At 56.6% G+C, this 18,533-nt stretch overlaps 7 protein-coding genes and 1 pseudogene across 8 annotated transcripts; 5 read left to right on the top strand and 3 right to left on the bottom strand.

Moving 5' to 3' along the window:
* Positions 1-273: 273 nt before the first annotated feature.
* Positions 274-1,682, bottom strand: N657DRAFT_653023 (uncharacterized protein; the record flags this gene model as incomplete). Its single annotated transcript, XM_062794358.1, has 4 exons — positions 274-1,042; positions 1,107-1,243; positions 1,292-1,599; positions 1,652-1,682. The coding sequence occupies 4 exons, from the start codon at positions 1,680-1,682 to the stop codon at positions 274-276; spliced, it is 1,245 nt and encodes a 414-aa protein (XP_062653485.1).
* Positions 1,683-2,526: 844 nt separating this feature from the next.
* On the top strand, positions 2,527-4,736 carry N657DRAFT_660972 (uncharacterized protein; the record flags this gene model as incomplete). Its single annotated transcript, XM_062795072.1, has 5 exons — positions 2,527-2,700; positions 3,340-3,573; positions 3,709-4,020; positions 4,072-4,289; positions 4,344-4,736. The coding sequence occupies 5 exons, from the start codon at positions 2,527-2,529 to the stop codon at positions 4,540-4,542; spliced, it is 1,137 nt and encodes a 378-aa protein (XP_062653484.1). The 3' UTR covers positions 4,543-4,736.
* Positions 4,737-4,842: 106 nt separating this feature from the next.
* N657DRAFT_587935 (uncharacterized protein) lies at positions 4,843-6,181 on the top strand. Its single transcript, XM_062789827.1, has one exon. It carries the CDS (start codon positions 5,117-5,119, stop codon positions 6,056-6,058), a length of 942 nt encoding a protein of 313 aa, XP_062653483.1. The 5' UTR covers positions 4,843-5,116; the 3' UTR covers positions 6,059-6,181.
* A 1,849-nt stretch (positions 6,182-8,030) lies between these two features.
* N657DRAFT_610302 (uncharacterized protein) lies at positions 8,031-9,205 on the bottom strand (the record flags this gene model as incomplete). Its single annotated transcript, XM_062790324.1, has 4 exons — positions 8,031-8,068; positions 8,126-8,756; positions 8,808-8,999; positions 9,050-9,205. 4 exons carry the CDS (start codon positions 9,203-9,205, stop codon positions 8,031-8,033), a joined length of 1,017 nt encoding a protein of 338 aa, XP_062653482.1.
* Positions 9,206-9,915: 710 nt separating this feature from the next.
* N657DRAFT_563760 (uncharacterized protein) lies at positions 9,916-10,249 on the top strand (the record flags this gene model as incomplete). Its single annotated transcript, XM_062788238.1, has 2 exons — positions 9,916-10,119; positions 10,175-10,249. The coding sequence occupies 2 exons, from the start codon at positions 9,916-9,918 to the stop codon at positions 10,247-10,249; spliced, it is 279 nt and encodes a 92-aa protein (XP_062653481.1).
* A 1,472-nt stretch (positions 10,250-11,721) lies between these two features.
* On the bottom strand, positions 11,722-13,134 carry N657DRAFT_653018 (uncharacterized protein; the record flags this gene model as incomplete). The annotated part of the gene is made up of 1 exon (XM_062794357.1): positions 11,722-13,134. One exon carries the CDS (start codon positions 13,132-13,134, stop codon positions 11,722-11,724), a length of 1,413 nt encoding a protein of 470 aa, XP_062653480.1.
* Positions 13,135-14,855: 1,721 nt separating this feature from the next.
* On the top strand, positions 14,856-15,719 carry N657DRAFT_697738 (annotated as a pseudogene; the record flags this gene model as incomplete). The annotated part of the gene is made up of 2 exons: positions 14,856-15,160; positions 15,271-15,719. Coding segments are annotated over 2 exons (719 nt in total), but the record flags the coding sequence as incomplete, so codon positions are not given.
* A 1,207-nt stretch (positions 15,720-16,926) lies between these two features.
* Positions 16,927-17,964, top strand: N657DRAFT_630536 (uncharacterized protein; the record flags this gene model as incomplete). The annotated part of the gene is made up of 4 exons (XM_062790984.1): positions 16,927-17,207; positions 17,283-17,712; positions 17,827-17,838; positions 17,932-17,964. The coding sequence occupies 4 exons, from the start codon at positions 16,927-16,929 to the stop codon at positions 17,962-17,964; spliced, it is 756 nt and encodes a 251-aa protein (XP_062653479.1).
* Positions 17,965-18,533: the final 569 nt, after the last annotated feature.

Here is an 18,533-nt window from a genome sequence, read left to right as displayed (position 1 = left end):
GCGCCGTGTCCGAGGTGCTGTTTTGATGTTTCCTGAATAGGTGACATTGAAGGCCAAGAAATGATCGACCAGGGCGCTGCGGGTCGGTCTCGGCCCTCGTATCGAGTCTGTGGACAAGGTGATGATGAACCCGAAAAGGAGATTTAAACGCAGAACAGCATCCAATGCATGCGTACGCAGAGTGGGCCGTAATCTTGATTAGCCAGATGTAATATAGGGCAGAGGCTTCAAAGAGGCTGTGAAATCTTGTTCGATCAGTCGGGCTCAGTGTACTCATATGACAAACACATAACTCTGGTCAAAGAGCCCATCCCAACTGCGCCTCACTGTTCCAAGCCTCCATACGCGCTTCTCCAGCAGGTCCTTCGCTACCAAGGGCGCAGCTCCGCCAAGTGCATTGCTGATCCACTGGAGCTCACCGGCGATAAACCGCTTCGTCGCCTCGTCCTCTGCTTCAACACCCGCCACGAACAAAGGCCACAGACCCAGCTTGCGAAGCTGGGGGCACCGGCTGACCTCGCGCAGGTGGCTGAGGAGCACCGACGCACACGTTCTTCGTGCGGTGGTCAAGGCATTCCAAGGGTCAGGAGGCACTGTATCGTCAGGAGAATACGGTTCTACGTCCTGAAAAAGCGACGCCATGCAGTAGATGGCAATGGCGGACTGGTAGATGGTGGCTATAGCGTGCCAGCCGGAGAAGCCGGCCTGGGACGCTGGAGTTTCGTTGTTGCCAAGGCCAACAAGGACCTCGGCGGCCCACCTGTCTGTTGGAAAGCCCTTGATGCGGCGGAGTATGTCCAACGCGGCCGCGTGTTTGGCTTCCTGCAGCATGGCCGGAGGGACATCTGTGACGGATACGCTGTGGAATCGTGATCGAAGATGGTTGATGCGGATGATCTCGGCGAGGAGATCGGGTGGGCAAGGAAAGCATGTGGTCAAGCCGTTGCCGAACAGGACGGGGAGCAGGCTGATAACCTCGAGGTGGCGGCGGGCAGAGTCGATATCGACGTGAGGAGACGTCGTGTTACCGATTATCTCGAGCCTAACGGGAGTTAGCAACGCTTTGTCTGGCACAAGCTCGGGACCTCGGGAGTATCCATCCATACAAGACGTAATATCGAAACAGGTGACGGAGATGAGGACGGGAAAAGACGACGTCGCCCAGGCCGCCTCTTAAGTCAATCATGACAGTGGCGCCCATGATATGGTGTCGCCAGTCTGGTGGCTCAATTGCGTGCTGGATCTGGGTGGATGTCAGGACCGAAAACTGAGCCGGCATATCGAAGCTTACCTCTACTAGAAGCAGGAGGATGATTGACGCCAGTATCAGGTCTGAGGTCTGGTGTTCGGGCTTGGATAGTTCGGCTGTCAGGGCTCTCAGGGCGCAACCACGGTGTCGTTGGAGCCGCTGGGCCAAGACTACTCGGTGGGACGGAGCAGCCAGGCTTGACTGCAGAATGCGGTGCGCCAGTGAGGTGCAGACGATGTTCTGGGTGAAGGATCGAGGGAGAAGCGGTGCGGTGGAGGCCGGCATCCAGTAGGGACTGTCTTCCCCGAAGACCCCTGTCGCGACCATCGTAGGGGCGATATGCATGTTGTCTAAGTCAAAGTTAGCCGACGGCATAACACATATATCGAGTCTGGGACGCACAGTACTCAATGGCCTCGAAGACGGCGGTCATGTCCCGGTCGGCATCAGGCTTGAGCTGCCGTGGCACGACCATCTTCTTGGGCCCCTTTGCGTTTACCTGCTGTGGCTGCAACCATCTTAGGGGCTTCCTGTCATCGTACCCGGGGCAGTCCACGCCCCTGACCTGGCATTTCCGGCATTTCGGACGCGCAAAGTCGCACACCAGCCGCCGCCCCCGGCACTCCCAACATTGCTTGGGCTTTGAGAGTTCCATGTCGTAGCCGCCTCTCTGCTATTAATCAATTGAGCGAACGAAATTGAGGTTGGTTGCCAGTGTCCAAATATTCGCGTCCGAGGTTCAGTGAAGAGCACATCCAGGATGGCGGAGTTGCTTCACTGGCGCTGGGGCACAGCCGCACAATGCCACAAAGTGGACACAGCCTGGTTGCAACCCGACACCCAAAGAGATTGCTTCATGGGCGTCTGCGGCTGTCATTAGGCCTTTGGTGTTTTAAGTCGCGGTCATTGGCCCTTATTCGCGATCTTCGTCAGTGCCCAAGCCTGAAAAGTCTGAAAGAGCTGGATAAAGGTATGGCGACAGGAAAAAGATGGGTCAAATCTGACACCTCGTACTGGACTTGTCTACGACTCCACGGCGCCACGCTTGATACCCGTGACCTTGCCAAGATAAGCTCGAGATTAGGGTTCTATAGTAGTATCCTGTTCGGTTTTCACTTCCGTGCGCAAGCTCATTGTTTATTGAGACTCCGTCCCCTTTCAATCTGCTGATCAGGGTGATCTCTCTTTTGTGGCCGACATTGGCAGAGCAGATATCGTCAAACGTTGTCTGCGAGCACAAGCAAACCGTGGACGAGGGTCCCAAGTGGCTGAACACAATGGATGATGTGGACTCTTCAGTAGGGGAGTTGCATTTGGAGCAGTGGATCGATATCCACCAAGTTTGTCCGCACTCCGAAGCTCTGCTGCGACTCAGCTCCTTGATCACGGCGCCCACCGCGGCACAGGGCATTGCCAGCCAGGGTCTTCCGCCACGTTCTACGAACCTCGGGGTATGAGGAGGCTGCTGCCCTACGCCCTTCACGAACTCTTGGCACATTTCAACCAGGCACTTGGGACGCGCCCAGCCTGCTGTGCTACTCGGCCTCACAAAAGACCCGCCCTGCCTGACACCTCGATCTGCATCTGACACCTCGAGCAAAGCGGTTGGCGATGGGCAGGGTGGCAAATTCCAAGCGAACGCGGGGAATACCGTGACGGCCATTGATCGACAGACAAGTTGATGCAGGAAGCAGACAGATCGGCAGATGGCGGCCGCGGGGCCATTCACCGGAGACGCCATGAGAAACACGCGACAGGACCATGACCCCGCGTCGCAGACTGTCGCATACATGGCTCGCGCTAGCTTCTGACATGCATTGGTGTGCCCAGTCAGCTGCGAGAAGGGCCAACGTGAGATCAAACATCATGAAACAAGCACTGAGGACATCCCCTCAGTGCGGCGAGGTCATTCAACCCAGGCAGGCGCACAGAGAAGTGGGCCGTCGGCATCCTTAGACACATCCACTCTGGATGAGGGGATGCAATCCTACTCGGGCTCGACGGTGCCTGTAACCAGCGAGCCCACAGACGCCACCTCACTTGAGAAAGCAAAGTGCAACACCTACTCCTCGTCAAACTTCACGGCCCAGAACGAAGTCGACGACTTTTCGCAAAAGCGCTTCGCCTTCATCCGGTACGCGGCCTTCAACGTCTACCGTCGGCTCTTCAGCCTCGCCTTCACCGGCAATGCCATCGCCTTCATCGTCCTCATGGTCAAGGGCGCCTCCCCGCTCGACCTAGTCAACGCCTTGGCCGTCAACCTGGCCGTCTGCGGCCTCTGCCGCCACCCGCTAGTCGTCAACTCGCTGTTTCTCATCCATGGCGTCGCGCCACGCTCGGCCCCAATGAGACTGCGTCCGGCTGGCCTGCAAAATCTTCCACCTCGGCGGTGTGCACAGCGGGACACCTGCAACTTCCACCGCCCGCCCATCTCCATCGCGGTGCTCGTCCTGATCTAGTTCATCCTGGCGCTTCTGCTGGCCATCATCGTCGTCGCCCACCCCGTCTTCCGCGCCAAACGCCACGGCTGCTTCGAGCTCACCCACCGCTTCGCCAACTGGGCGGTCCTGGTCATCTTCTGGGTGCTTGTCTTCCTCCCCGGCTCACAGGAACCGTCCCTCTCCACGTTCCTGCTTCACCTCCCGGCCTTCTGGATCCTCATGCTGCTGACGCTCGCCAAAATGCTCCCCTGGTTGCTGCTCCGGCGCGTCCCTGTCACTGCGGAGCCGCTCTCCCCGCACGCCACCCGCCTTCACTTCTCCTACACCACAGTGCGCTTTGGCCAGAACATCAGCGTCGCGCGCCGCCCGCCGGCCGACTAGCACAGCTTTGCGAGCGTCACGGACCGGCTCGACTCGCCCGTCACCAACTTCTCGTGCCTGGTATCCGGGGCGGGCGACTGGACGCGCCAGGCCATCGCGGAACCACCCAAGTACCCCTGGAAGCGGGGCTTGCCGACGTACGGGTTCGGCTACGTGTTCCGCATGTTTGAGCGCAACGTCGTCGTGACGAGCGGGTCGCGTATCGGGCTGTGTCTGTCGTTCATCGAGGATGCGCGGCGCCTGGCCATGCGGGTCATCTAGCAGACCAAAAGCCCGCTCACGATGTATGGTCGGCAGACGCTAGATCTGATCCGGCGGGTGGACGGGGAGCCTGTGGTGATTGACACGTCGGTTTTAGGCCGACTGGATATGCTGCCGATCATGTCGAGCCTGTACAGGGAGTTTGGGGCCGACGCGGTGTGTGTGGTTAGCAAGCCGCAGCTGACCAAACGTTTGGTGAATGCGCTTTAGACGAGGGGGTTTGCGGTGTACGCGCCGATCCTTGACAGTGGGTGCGGATAACTGGCCGATGGGTCTGACGAAATGCGGGGGGATAAGGCTTGATCTCGAATTTGCTAGGCTTGGAGTTCGGGGTACAGCAGCTCATCGGGTCTTGACGGCACTGGCTGAGAATGGCGTGATTCTAAGCTGTCGGGGAGTCCGTATGTAACTTAGTTGGGCCACTCACTGTCAGCATGTCATGTGGCTCCAAACGCTTTAGGCGTGTGTGGTTGCCACTTGCATCTTTTCCGGCGGTTTGAAACATTGACCCGAAAACGCTGAATAATTCTAACTTGGCTGCCATTGCTCGAACATCCTCTCCACCATCTTGGATCCACATTACTAATGGTCAAGATGCTGAATTTCTAGGGGCGTTCTGCTGAGCTTTATTTAAAGGATTGGGCAACTTGAACCCTCGAACTCGGCCTTTCGACAGCCGTATCACCACCAACACCATCCCATCTCGCCTTACCTTACCATACCCATCCTGCCCCACTAACTATCTCATCATTCTCATATCATCCCCGCAGTACACCTCCCAATCATGACCACCACCGGCGAGTTCCGCTACCTGGACCCTGCCTCCATCTCGGCCGGCATCAAGCCCTGGTCAAAGGTCGACGGCGCCTATACTTCCTTCACGCTCACTCCGCGCCGGCGCAGCGTCACCAACCTCCGCGACCACCTCACGCCCGACGCCCGGCCGGGCACCTTCGGTAGCGACATCGACGTATCCGGCTTCGCAGCCTACCACTTCCCAGCCGCCGAGAAGTCCTTCACCGACGACTCGGCGGTCCGCACAGGCTACTACGAGGAAGTTAAAACCCTGCTGCGTTCCAAACTGACGGGTAAGATCTCGCATATTGAGATCTTCGACCACACCATCCGCCGCCACGACCCCACCTCCCCGCGCCAACCCGTCCAGCAAGTGCACGTTGACCAGACCCCGGCGGCAGCCGAGAACCGCGTGCGCCGGCACGTCAAGCTGCCCCCGGCCGAGCTCGACGCCCTGCTCAAGCGGCGCTACCAAATCATCAACGTCTGGCGCCCCATCGGCCACCCGGCAACCGACTTCCCGCTCGCGGTCATCGACTGGCGCACCACCAAGCCAAGCGACCTCGTCCCCGTCGACCTCCTCTACCCGATTCACCACCGCGCAGCCGGGGACGACGATGACGACGACCGCGGCAAGGAGACACTGCCGGACATGACCAAGGCAGCCAGCACCGAGGGGTATGAGGTGAAAGGCGAGACGTACGGGGTGTTGCCCAGCGAGGCGCACAAGTTTTACTATGTCAAGGACATGACGCCCGACGAGGCGCTGCTGCTCAAGTGCTTCGATAGCTGGGGCGAGGGCAAGCCTGGCGGAAGGAAGGGGTTTGCTGGGTGGACGCCGCATACGGCGTTCGTGGATCCGGCGACGCCTGAGGGAACCAAGGGGAGGGAGAGTATTGAGGTGAGGTGTTTGGTGTTTTACGATGAGTAGAGGTATTAAGGGAGTGTGGGTAGGGCTGGCAAGGCGACGATTGATGTTTACGAGAGATGTGGGATCAAGTGCTTACAGCATTGTGTTTGCATAGACTACCTTAGTAATGCTGAAATATTATTGGAATATCTTCATTCTTGGTTTAATAACCAGTGCCACCGATCTTGAATAGCGGGCACAGTTGAGGTTAAAGTAATTATCTCAGAGGTCACAACTGATGTCAGAATGTCGTGTATTGTCTAGAGGAGACTTGATGCCGTCTGTAGGGTCTGCGACAACCTCTGCCATTCCGAATCTTTAACACCTTAGGCAGCCGACCCTCCTAAACACCAGTTTCAGCTTCCTCTCCCTCAGCACCCTACAAGTTATTCCATGGAACCACCTGTGACATTGTCGAAGCCATTCAGCAGTGTCTGAACACCACGGTTCCAGGGCGTCCATCAAACTCTCCCGCGAGATCAGGACGTCGGGAGTAATGGACGCAGCGGATGAGTCGGGCGGGTGACGAGAGGAATGTCGCGATGCTTCTCGTCGATGGATCTGTTCAGCCGGCGCTTATGAATCCCGCAGGGTCCCGCCGCGCTTCCCGAGAGGACTAAGCCTAGAGGTTTCAACACGAGCTCCGCAACTGTATTCAGGCTAACAAAGGGCGCGCAAGGGTATTCAACTTTGTCAGGTAATCTGTCAATTTGGCGATGGCGGGGGGGGGGGGGACCAGCTTTGCCCTGCAACTGGCCGTCAATGCCTTGCGCAAGTTTCAACTGCTTCCAGTAGACGCTACTCGTCGTCGCGGGGTACAACGGCGAGGAGAATGCCGACGTAAACCTCCCTGGCGTTCGGTCACCACATCAGATGAGTCTCAAGGTCGAGGTATGCAATATTGTTAGCCCCTACCAATGACTAACCTCTCCCTCAGTGCCGACGTCCGCATTGAAGCCGAAACGGGTAGTTTTTCCTAACTGACAGCAGCCACGACTCCTTGTCGCCGCCTGATTCCAACCTCGATGCCCCTAGGGGCAGGCCAGACTCGGCATGCCTGGAGGGCGACGGTTTCGGGTTCTAGTGGGACCACGTTCCCAACACGGCCAACGCAATATGTGAGGGAACTGGGAGACTTCCAGGGTGGAGTTCAGGTCCCTCGTGGGGTGCAGCACTTCGTGGCCAGGAACTCTTCGTTCGATGAATCCTGTGGTCCGCGGCGAGGTCGACTCCAGGGTAGGCCCCTCTTGGCTATGTCGGACCCAGACCGCGTGCCTCTCGACGACGACCCGGACCTCGCTGACTTCCAACGCGCCGGCGCGGCCGACCAAGAGGCGGTGCTTCGCTTTGGATGCGACAGTCCCCCCCTCCCGGGAGCCCGTCCACGATTACATTACAGCTGGTGAGGAATCTGGGCAGGGGGAAACAACATCAATCCTCTACAATCAAGACACACAGGAACGTTGTCTCCGTATTGTTCCAAGACAAGGATGGAAAACCCCTAGGATCAGGCCACATTGATGAAGAGGGTGATTTCTACCCGGACAATCGTGGGCATCGCGGAAGGCCACGAGAGCTGGTTAGCAAAACCCCGAAGGGGTCAGGCTGATTGCGACGACGGGTTGACAGCTGGGCGAACACGTTCTCCTGCTCTACGTTGGTACCCGAGAACTTTGCAGGTCTAGCCTGGCCCATCCCAACGAGTTTGCACCGGGACGGCCAGGGTCTTGAGAGAAGACTGAAGTTCCCAGTACGTACCAGAGGCCCGGCAGAGAGGCGGTGGGATCAATGGGGAGCTGTTCGACCGTCAGAAGGGAACAAAGCTTTAGATTGTTGAGGAATTCCTTCAAGGTGTCAAACAATCCATACTGAGGACGGTAAGGTAGCAAGGAGTTTGAGGAAACCAGCCTGTGAGCTTCAAGTTTGGAACCCGCATCTTCCATCATGCCACCAATGTTAGACAATCTTTAGCCGTGCCAACCAGCGATAACGTTCAAAATATAGGATTTCCACCAGGTAGTTCTTTCAGCCCTGCCATCGAGTTAGCATCACTTTCCGCAACCCAGGGTTCCATGAAACTAGACTTACACCCATCGAAGTTCTCCCCCACCATATCCTTAACTACACACTTATTCTGCTCGGCAATGCTCTGCGTCTTGAGCATCGGCGCCGAGACATACGTATGCGCATCCATCGCCCTTTGCAACGAGTCGTCCTTCCAGCCAAACACATAGTCGGCGTGCGAGCCATACCCCGTACTATCACCATTGGACCAGACAAACGGCTGGCTGCCGTCCTCGGGCCAGTCCTCTCTGCGATTAAACGCTGAGGTATCCCAGACCGTCTCCAGCAGAATCTGCGGGATCTTGACCGGGTGCGTTGCCGGGCACCGGCCCCCGGACTCGAAGGTGCCCGACTCCGGGTAGGCCACGTGGTCGCGGTGGTTGGGGCTGTCGAGGTTGACGCCGTCCCAGCACGTCGGGAACCGGTGGTTGGCCATGATGCCCAGCTTGCAAGGGGTTTTAGGGAAGCCGACTGTCTCGGGCGAGCGCGACGCCTGGTTCTCCATGCAGGTGTACGTCAGCTGGCGAAAGTCGCGGGCTTGCTCGCGGGTGCTGTACGAGGCCTCGCCGATGAGCATGCGGAAGCCCGGCTTGAAGGCGGTGACTGCGGAGCGCTGGGCTGTGTCGAAGAGGGCGTCCGACATGTAGTAAACGACCTGAGGTCACAGGTGTTAGCGGAGATGGGAATGGGGGGCAAGGGTAGGTACCATGCCGCCCTGGGTGCCCTCCATGCCTGCCTGGGCGATCTGCGGGACTCTCTTGAAGGTTCCGTTTCGGGCGCGGAAGAAAAGGACGGCGGTCCAGTAGTTGGAGAGATCCTCGGTGAACTGGCAGCTGGTGCAGGTCGACAGCTTGACGAGGTCGTGCTCGGGGTGATTCATCGAGACGTTGAACGAGTTCTGGTCGGCATGGTCAGATTCCTATCTCATCGGGGGAGACTGGCACTTACCCCTCCAATAATCTGGTGCAAATGCGGCGAAGGATTCTGCCCGGGGGTGACCAGGGGATCTAAACGTTGGATGGTGAGGCGGGCACAGCCAAAGCGAAGCAATGCGCGCGAGGGGGCTGCCAACCCCATGGCCACCACGACGGCATTCCACTTCATATTGCTAGTGCTGATGGTTTGGAGGGCCAACAGGGAAGGAAGAGAAAGCGGAGCTAAGGCGCGGATTTAGGATTGTCTTATGATAATGCCCGGAACTGTTGACGGACGATGGCCTGAGCCTTCAAGGTTGAGCGTATGAGAACTGCCGGTCTTGACGGTTGGCAAGCTCAAGCAGGTGGGCAAGTATAGCAACCTCTTCCGGTAACCGTCCGGTAACCGAACCGCTTTCTACTCCATATGAGTTCATCTCGGGATCAAGCTTCGACCAATGGTTCGGGACGCAGACGTTAGCTGCCGGAACCATGAAGGCGGTTGACACCCCGGACAGATGATGGTGTGGCCATGTGGCTGGCGGCCTTGGCCGGTTGTGTTCGTCCTAGAACTCCTTTTCTAATCTTTGTGACCTCAAACTTGATAGACGGGGCAATCTTTGGTTTGCCGACAGGGCCTGCCACGGATGAAGGTGGCGGCCAACTCTATTTTGATGTCGTTAATTAATGGCAAACAGCCGATTGATTCGGCTTCCCCGCCTAATGTCGGTGCCCGGCCGAGGTGTGGGACATGATCAACGCGCGAGTCGGTATATGCAAGGTGATATCGGTCGGCTAGCTCTTGATATACCAGGCTAGCAGCAACGGTCCTTCCACCGGGCATGCAACGGTGTTTGTCTCTCTCTAATCTGTCAGCCGCAGTCGACTCGGCAACCCACAATGAAGCTTACGTCGTTCTGGCTTCTTGCCTTTTTTTCTGCTCTTGCTCAGAGTCAGGAATTTCCGGAATGCACCCGCGAGCTGCTCCGGACAGACGACTGCGCAGCCGTGGTCAACCCCAGCGCCTGTTACAACCAGTTCCGCTGGAATACGCGCACGCTGGGGTGCATCGAGGGGGAGAACGACACGGAACGAAAGATGAGGGTACGTGATGACCATTAGCTGCAGGAAGCATCGAAAGTGAGGCTGAACTTGGCAGGCGTGCAAGTGCTGCAGCTGTGTTGGGACCGTCATGTGTAACTGGGCGAGGCAGAATCGGTATTGCTCCGGGTAGGCGGAAGATTACCGCTGCCAGGTGGTCTGAAGCCAGCCTGGAATATTCTGTCATGTCTGATTGCTCGTGTTCATGACCCTTACGGCACACATAAACTGAGAGAGGCAGCAATGATGGGAACTTCTTGTCATATTTGATTTTGTGCGCAGATTTGCTCGCACAAGGAGTCTCTGCTTCCTGAAAAACCCAGATCGTCTCGGCTCAGACTCCCAAAGACCAAATCGAGCACAAATCGGTGACATCACCCATAATGACAATCGCACACGCATTTAGGCTGGCCACACAGCATCTTCCCAAGCCTTGAGAGAAGCTTTTTTACTCAAACAGCCGCAAGAGCATCGGCTTTATGCATCTGGAGACAAAGACTCGCATCGGAATCGGCGCAGTTGAGGAAGCTGCATCCACCATGGGGCTTGCAGCAGACAGCTACACACGCATCTAGGTTTGATCATCAGTCATATGATAATGAGATATCGTCCCGGATGAAATTGAACTCACTGGGAAAGACACCTGACAGGTCCGTCGTTTCTGTGGTTTGTGTCAATTAGACGGTGTCTGGGTCGAAGGACGATGAGGGCTTGCCTCGAGATTGTTCTACTCCCCATCTGTCGCCTCGGTCGGCAGAGCAGCAGCGGTAGACGCAAGGAGGGCGAGGGCAGTCAAAAAATGCATTATTACAAAGGTTTCAATGATGTTGGCAGATTGCCCTTATGGCTCCATGTCCGATGAGTTCTGAATTCCTCAGCGGTGCTTATTTCTGGCTACCCTAGATGTAAACACGAGAGTTACACGAGGGCGCGGTTTTCCTGTATAGTAAGTTGTTGAAGGTCCGGCACGCCCTAGGGCACAGCGGTGTAGGAATAATAATAATAACACGAGAGTTACGTCGCTCAAACCCAGGCACTCCCTGACCCTAAGATGGCCAGTCTTCTTCGAAAACCTGCAAAGACGAAGATCACCTTCTTCTTGAATCGGAGTCCACGGCATCGACTTCATGCACCCCGCATCTAGCTCCAAGACTGTGTGTTCATGGCCTAATGACCGCTGTAGGCCCTTTTCTTTCAGGGTTGCCGGTCGCTGAACATTCTTCAGAGACTGGTAAGGTCCGAGACGTCAGATCACAAGCGTGAAGCGTGGTAGGCTTATTCTGAGCACTCGTGTTTGAAGCCTGGTACGAATCACTCCAGGGGCAGGTAGACAGTTGGGTGCCAGTGATCGCCTGCGGGTACAAGCTGACAAACGACTCTCTCACACGGGTAAAGGGGCGGAGAAGAACAGCAACATCTCACCACTGATATATCAATGCACTGTGTCAAATAAAATGCAATGCGCATATTCGGATCAAGGCAGATTTGTTCATCAACTCTTGATTAAAACACTACAACGCTACTCTAAGACATCCCTATATCCAATTTACTTCCATCCTGGCTACATGCTTTACCATATCTCACACAACCTTCTCCCGCACCCGCTTAGCCAGCTTGGTACACGGCCAGCGCCGCCACATGCGGGTTGACCATGCTGACATTGTACGGCGTCACAAACAAGTCAACGTCAGTGAGCGCCATAAACATGGTCCCGTTGACAGCCGGATCATTCTTCCACGTCGACACGTTGGGCTGGATTGTGTAGGCCGTCCGCTCCTCGTAGCTAATGTTCAGCAGCGGCGTGTACGTGACGTTGAGCTGCGACAGCCACAGTGCGAACTTGGGCTCAGCACAGTTGGTCGTCGTCACGTAGCTGTTGTTTGGGCCGACCAGCTGGCCGGGGGCGTCCCACTTCAGGAAGACCTGCCGTCCCGGGTACGATAGCGGGATGGATTTGTTGTTGGCAATAGCTGCGGGGCAGTCGAGTGTCTTGTCGGTGGCGTTGACGCAGAGCTCGTCCTCGGGAATGTCCTTGGTCGAGAGCGTGTTGGCATACCCGCCGGTCGTCTCGTTCCAGACGTTAGAGCCGTTGATGCGCGCCGGGTTGGGCTGGTTGAGGATATGCAGCGCGGGGAAGTTCTGCCAGACCAGGCGGGTCTGGTTGTACGGGCACGAGCTGACGTAGGGTGCGAGCAGCGTCCAGGCCCAGCTCTGGGGAATTCCGGGGGTGTGCCACTCGGGCATGGGGAACTGTCCACCCATTTGTCGGAACGACATCTGCTGGCGGGCCTCGATCGTGATGCTCTGCAGCAGCATCTGGGCCGCAGGGCCTGAGTTGAGATGCGGCAGGAAGCCGTAGACGCCGGCCTCGGCCCAGCGCGTGAGCTTCTGGTTGAAGTCGACCCATTCGCGCACGTTTGAGACAGGGTAATTGTAGGTGCACTGCTTGGGCGCGTTGGGGCCGAGCATGTTGGCCAGTACCGACGCGTGGCCGATTTCCTGGTCGGCCATATGTTGGATGAGAAAGCGGTCCTCGGCGTTGATGCCGTAGGCGTCAAATTCCTCCTCGGAAAAGGTGGCCAGGCCCCAGTGGAACAGGTCGAGCTCGATCCATTCGTGGTAAAGCGCTAGAGCGAGAGATTGGTAGTCAAAGTCGGAGGCCACCTTGTAAATGGGCTCCGAGCCGTTGGTGCCGATACCTCCGCTGGGAGTGAAGGGCATGGGCTGGTCACCGTGCAGCTCGCCGTCCGCCGGGTACTCGACGATCTGTGGCGGCGGTGGCGCAGGCGCGATAGATGGGGCGAGGACCTTGGTAGATAGGGCGCCGGTTGTGGTGGCCGGCGGGCCATCGTAGGGGCCATGGGATGTCACGTTGTAGTGCTCAATGGCATAGGGTGATGGCAGGTTGGTGGTTTCCGAGGTAAAGGTGGTTGTCGGCTCCGATACTACGGGAACGGCGCGGACATTGGCCACTAGAGCCAACAGGGCGGCAGCCCCGAAAGCCGCCGAGGCAGCCATGTGAGCGAGCTGAGAAAAAAGGTGCGATCGCCGTGGCCTTTGCTGGTTTGATGCCGAAGGGCAAGTTACTGTGTAGGCAAGAGCTGTCGCCCGACTGCCTTCTTATCCCGCAGCGCAAGACGCATTTTCCTTGTTCTCGGTCCTCGACGCCTCGTAGGACATGATGTCAACGATATCGGGCGACATGGCGAGCTCGGATGCGACACTTTCCAGTTGTGGGTCGAAATTGTATTGAGATTGTTGGGAATCGGGTCTGGGCTGAGAATCGAGCAGAGTTTGGAATCTTGCATCATCATCCAAGTTCCCTGAGAGAAACCGCGATGAAAATCTGTGCAATTTCAACGTCCATGACCTCATCTCGTAAGCGAACGGTACCTTGCCGGCCCGCATCCGGACACGGCCCCACAGCCAGCAAAATGTCCGACACCAACTATTCCCGAGAGGGTAGCGGATCGACGGTCTCATAAGGGCGCGAAGGGTTCACACCAGTTTCTGGGCCGGTTCGGCTGGCGTGCACGTGTAGAGCATACCCGAGTATCGGCAGACGCGCGCGCTACCTTCACATGGGGAAAGTGGCCTGCGACGGTCATGCAGGTCAACGTCTTTCCGCCCCATCCAGCAACCCTGATGGAGGGCGCATGCTCCAATCCCGATTGGTTCGTGTGCTCCCCGCATGTACTGAAGAGGTGTAGACAAGCCAAACAGGGCACGTACTTTTGATGACGGAACCCAAATGGCATGGAAGTCTGAGCGACGGCGGCGGGCCCCTTAGGCCCGTCCGTCGGAATGTCAACCATTTCCTTGTACACGTTGTAAGTGAAAGTTCCCGTGGTGTACTCGTTGGGCATCGAAATCGCCGATCACGACCGCCGTCGAGGCACCCCGCCACGGCAGTTAGCATGGCGAACTCAGCCGGATGGAAGATTCAAAACCCGCCGAGTACAAGAATCGCATCCGGTGCTGACCTTGTTGGTGATGAACTGGCGGGTTTCTTCAGAGCACCATCGGCTATCCCAGGGGTCCAAGGGCCGGGTTCGATGAGGCGTTGAGCGGGGAATAGGGACATCAGAGTCGCCGAGGAGATGCTGTATCAGTTTGGTGTATGGTTGATGTGTCGGAGACGCCTCAAGCATGAGAGCTCGGTCATCCGGACTGCATACGGAACCGGACATAGCGGATAGTGATATTGGTCGTTCTGTTCGATGAGGCATGTGGTCGGTACGGAGTGGTCGCCTGTGCGACGTGAGGGCGCAGCAGATCTGCGTCGCGGACCCACCGTGAAATTCTGGCTCGACACTGCAGTCTCGCCTAAGTATCGTCAGTTCCATAAATTCACAGACACGCGGGAATCTAGCCGGCAACTCAGCGGAGATGTCCTTCTACGGACGACCGCCTTACAACATCGGGTTCCGAGTCGCGAACTCGATATCGCTGGCCAGCGCACCTCGATTGCCACTGCATGTTTCCGAGGTACCTCCGCTCGATCGGTTCCAATAAGGCCTTCGTGTGCACGAAACCGCTGAGTTTGCTCCGTCTATGACACGCACCGTCTCAAAAGGACTGGATCAAGTTTCAGCCTCCCATTTTCAATGACAGCTTGGACCTGTCGGCACTTGTTTTGATGCGCAGAAGTTGAGGGACTCAGCTTTGAGCTCAGCTCAGCTCAGCTCATTCAGCTGGGGCTTCAACAACCACGCATTGGCCAATAAAAGGGGCGAGGGGTAGGCCGGACTCTGGGCTCCTCCATGCCAAGGCGATCGGGGCCAGACCAGACTTGACTCGTTTGTTGCAGCTCACACTTTCCAGATTTGGATTTCAGAGCCTGGATAGGGAATGCGGTAATGCTCGCGCAAACCCGCTGCTCCTGAATCCAAAAATGCCCGACCCTTCAGTGGATTCAATTCTCCATGCTCACGGTATTGCCCGAAAGAATCGCCGCAGGCCCTTGGATTTCCTCTACCTGCACCTGCCTCAGGACTTAAACAGCAGCTTCACCGAGGGATACGCGCACAGCGACCCCTGGCTCGTGCATCGCGCTTGGAAGCTCTGGGAGAAGAGCATCAAGGGGAACCGTTTCCTCCATACCCCGACTACAGATTCTTTTCCCTTCCGGGTTACGACGGCATCGATTTCAAGTCAATTGGAGGAGACCTGGACCCTGACGATGTCAACAGGGTGAGCCTGATTGAGACAGCTGCGGGCCTCTGGCGGAGAGAGGTTCTCTTCACGCGTCTCACTCTCCGCTGGTATGGCCCTGGGCCGTTCAGCCCCGGACGTTCCATTTCGGCAGTCGACTACCTGAAGTGCGATGTGCAGTTCAATGTCGACAACGTTTTAGTGTTGACAAGCCTTTCCGACACGAAAGGGGAGCCAATCCTCGCTCCGCCGGAAAACCTCAGCATCCAATACCGCATGCAGTTCGTCTACTCGCCGACCATGTTAATTCAGGGGCGACTTCTTCAGCTGGGGAACCAGATGAAGAAGAGGATGTCCACAACCCTGGCCCATCATATGAGCTTTGGATCAGGCGGTCATGAACCAAGAATTTGAGTGTGCTTCTCCTGTCCATCGGTACTGACTGGGTCTAACTGTACAAATACAGGCCCTCCTCCTCATTCCCACAGCCCATATCTGGCCCTTTCCCAGCAAGAGTATCAGATCCAGCGCGTTTGGAGATCCTGTCATCTCAACTGTCACGTCCCACATTCTCGGTCAAGCCATCAGTTTATTGCCACCTTGGTCCCGAGTCCGTCGTCAGATGTGGAGAGCTATCGGCCGCCACGCCCTGGAAGCCATCGATATGCTCTACGGAACCATACCAATTGCCGGCTGTCCACAGCTGATGGATTGCAAGGTCAAGTCTCGCATCATCCAGTTCGCTATCTTGCTGGGTGATGAAGCTTTGCTGAAGAGGGCTAAGTTAACGAACGCGACAACGATGACCCCCCTGGCTTGGCACTTCTGAGTTGGGCGAGTGGATACATTGCCAGGCATCCAGACTACCCGATAGTCCCGGTGCTGCATGAATGTTTCGTGTTCATATCCTTCCTGGCTTTGATAACCTCCGCTGACGGTTGTCAGCTTCAAGGACATCGTCCTCTCTTGCCCTCCTTAGTTTACACGAACGCCTGAGAGCCGCCAAGGGAATGCAGGAAGTTGACACGTTAGAAGCCACTTTGAACGCGGGATGACCGAGTGGTTACTATTGCTTGCCCACCCGTTCTTTAAAGGAAGCAAATCGGTGTGTACCACGTTCACCGATGGCCGTGCGTAAGCCGGGATCATGGTGTTGACCAGCTCTGACATGTGCACTTGTTTATGCACTATGTAAGTAGTTGGCCGGCTTCCACTCCGCTCCAAAGTGGTTAACTTTTGCAGGGTCACGGAGGGAATGCTTAACTTCATGAATCCCGTCGATACCATAACGTGAGTCTCCGGATTCGTCACCGGCAGCGTGGTATGGATGGAGAAGCATCCAGAGGTCATTGGCCAGGCTGAGAGAAAGCTACTGGCCGCTATCTGCCATCGCTATGCCGAGGAAACCATTTCTTGAACGTCTCTCTCGCGGTAGCGGAGAAAGGTACATGGGTCCAAGCCCCATGCTTCTCCCTTAAGCAGTTGATCCACTTCATGTTCGCCCTGAAAAGACTGCGTGGCTGGAACCTCACCCGACTACTAAGGCAGATCCACATGACCCTATGCTTTATTAACGAAACCCCAGCACTGCGACACTTCTGGATTCCCTGAGTCCGCTTGCTCCAGCAATACCTGGCGCTTCTGCGGGAGCGAGGCATGTCCGCCTTGGCCAATGTCATCCTTTTGCCTACGCCTTTAAATACGTCGTTCTTCGTGGACCCGCTGCGACGGGAGGGTCGTTTCCAATGGAACTCGATGCAGGGAGAGGCCGTGAGCCTCGTGAAGCATCTGCCGAGTCTCGACGCCTCTCTGGACACCTCCACCAAACCGCCCACGACTGACCTGCGCAAGCATTCACAAGCTGACCCGAAGCAGCACACGGCGTGGGCCAAGCGCAAGGAGGAAGTCAGGGCCGATTTTCGCGCTTTCGACCAAACGTTCCTGAAAGTTCGCCACTGGCCCGTTTTATGAGCGACTTCTCAACCTTCCCGACCTGAAGCTGGATTCGCCAGATTTCTTGTTCCGGAGGGCACCTTTGAACTTGACCCGGTGGAGAATGGACCATTTGAGCTGGGACACGATTCGAAGGAGATTCTCGACAAAGTCGCCCAAGCCCAGCTAGCGCTTACTCGGCACCTGCCTCCCGCGGACGAGCCTCGCCAGGTTGAACATATGCCAGTCGCAACACCCGCTACAAGCTTAGTGCAAGCTCCCTCTGAAATGATCGCCAGTCCTGGCGCGACACCCCGCGCATCGACGCCAGATTCGACGTTGTCCGCGGCTGTGGGAGAGGGTTGGGGGGGTTCAGTCAAGTCCGTTGGTGGGCCATGTCCGTCGGTCCCGTGGGTGCCCAAGCGGGAAGCACTCATTGACCCGGCTGCAGGTTCGTCGTCCGGGATTGTTGAGACCGGCTCGATTTCTGGCAGGGTCGTGACACGAAGGGTAAGTAACAGAGAATGAGCGAGTTGTACGAGTCCTTCGTTCTTCTCTCCTCTTCTCTTCTCTTCTTCCTCTTCTGCTGGAAAAGACCACTGAACCGCTTTACATATTCTTTAGCATGTTGTTGTAGTTAGTTATTTCATTTTATATTTCTGGATCATTTAATAACCCCTTTCAAGGTGTTTGCCCTCTCTCTTTTCTCGTTCCCTTTTCGCATCCCAGAAGCGCCTGGCACCGGTCCAACAACCAGACTGAGAGACTTTGCCATTACTCGCAATAAAATTGTCGAGCCACAAATATGTTAAGATCTGCCACCAAACAGAGGAGACGACACGCCCAGACCGGGTAAATCTGTGGGCGTCAACTATATTGAACCAGTCTGCTTTGCGCCCTTTTCATCAGAATTCTTCATCTACGCTGCCTACGACCAAAGCACCTTTCGCTCGTCGCAACGATGGCCCTTCTTCGACTATTGGTCCTCACAGTTAGCCCTGGTTCTGGCCCAGGCATCGAGAATACGATGGATGCCGCCCGGCGACTCCATCACCGATTATACGGCTGCTGGCGAGCCTGGATTTGGGAACGGGTCGTGCAGGAGGGCTACGACGTCGACATTGTCGGAAGTCAGAGGGCGGGCGAGAACTTCAGCGGCTTGGGCTTCGACCGCGACCACGAGGGTTATCCAGGTGACTAAGCCGGTGATATTGCCTCATAGCGGCCAGATTCCTAGGGGTCTGGCTGGACTGGAAACTCAACTGGAAGGCGCACCTAGGAGCGGTAGAGCGGAAGCTGAAAACACAGAGCTACGCTTTGTCAAGGATTAC

This window comes from Parathielavia appendiculata (genome assembly GCF_033297405.1).
Source record: "Parathielavia appendiculata strain CBS 731.68 unplaced genomic scaffold N657scaffold_1, whole genome shotgun sequence".
Lineage (NCBI taxonomy): Eukaryota > Fungi > Ascomycota > Sordariomycetes > Sordariales > Chaetomiaceae > Parathielavia > Parathielavia appendiculata.
This window is presented reverse-complemented; position numbering and strand designations above follow the sequence as displayed.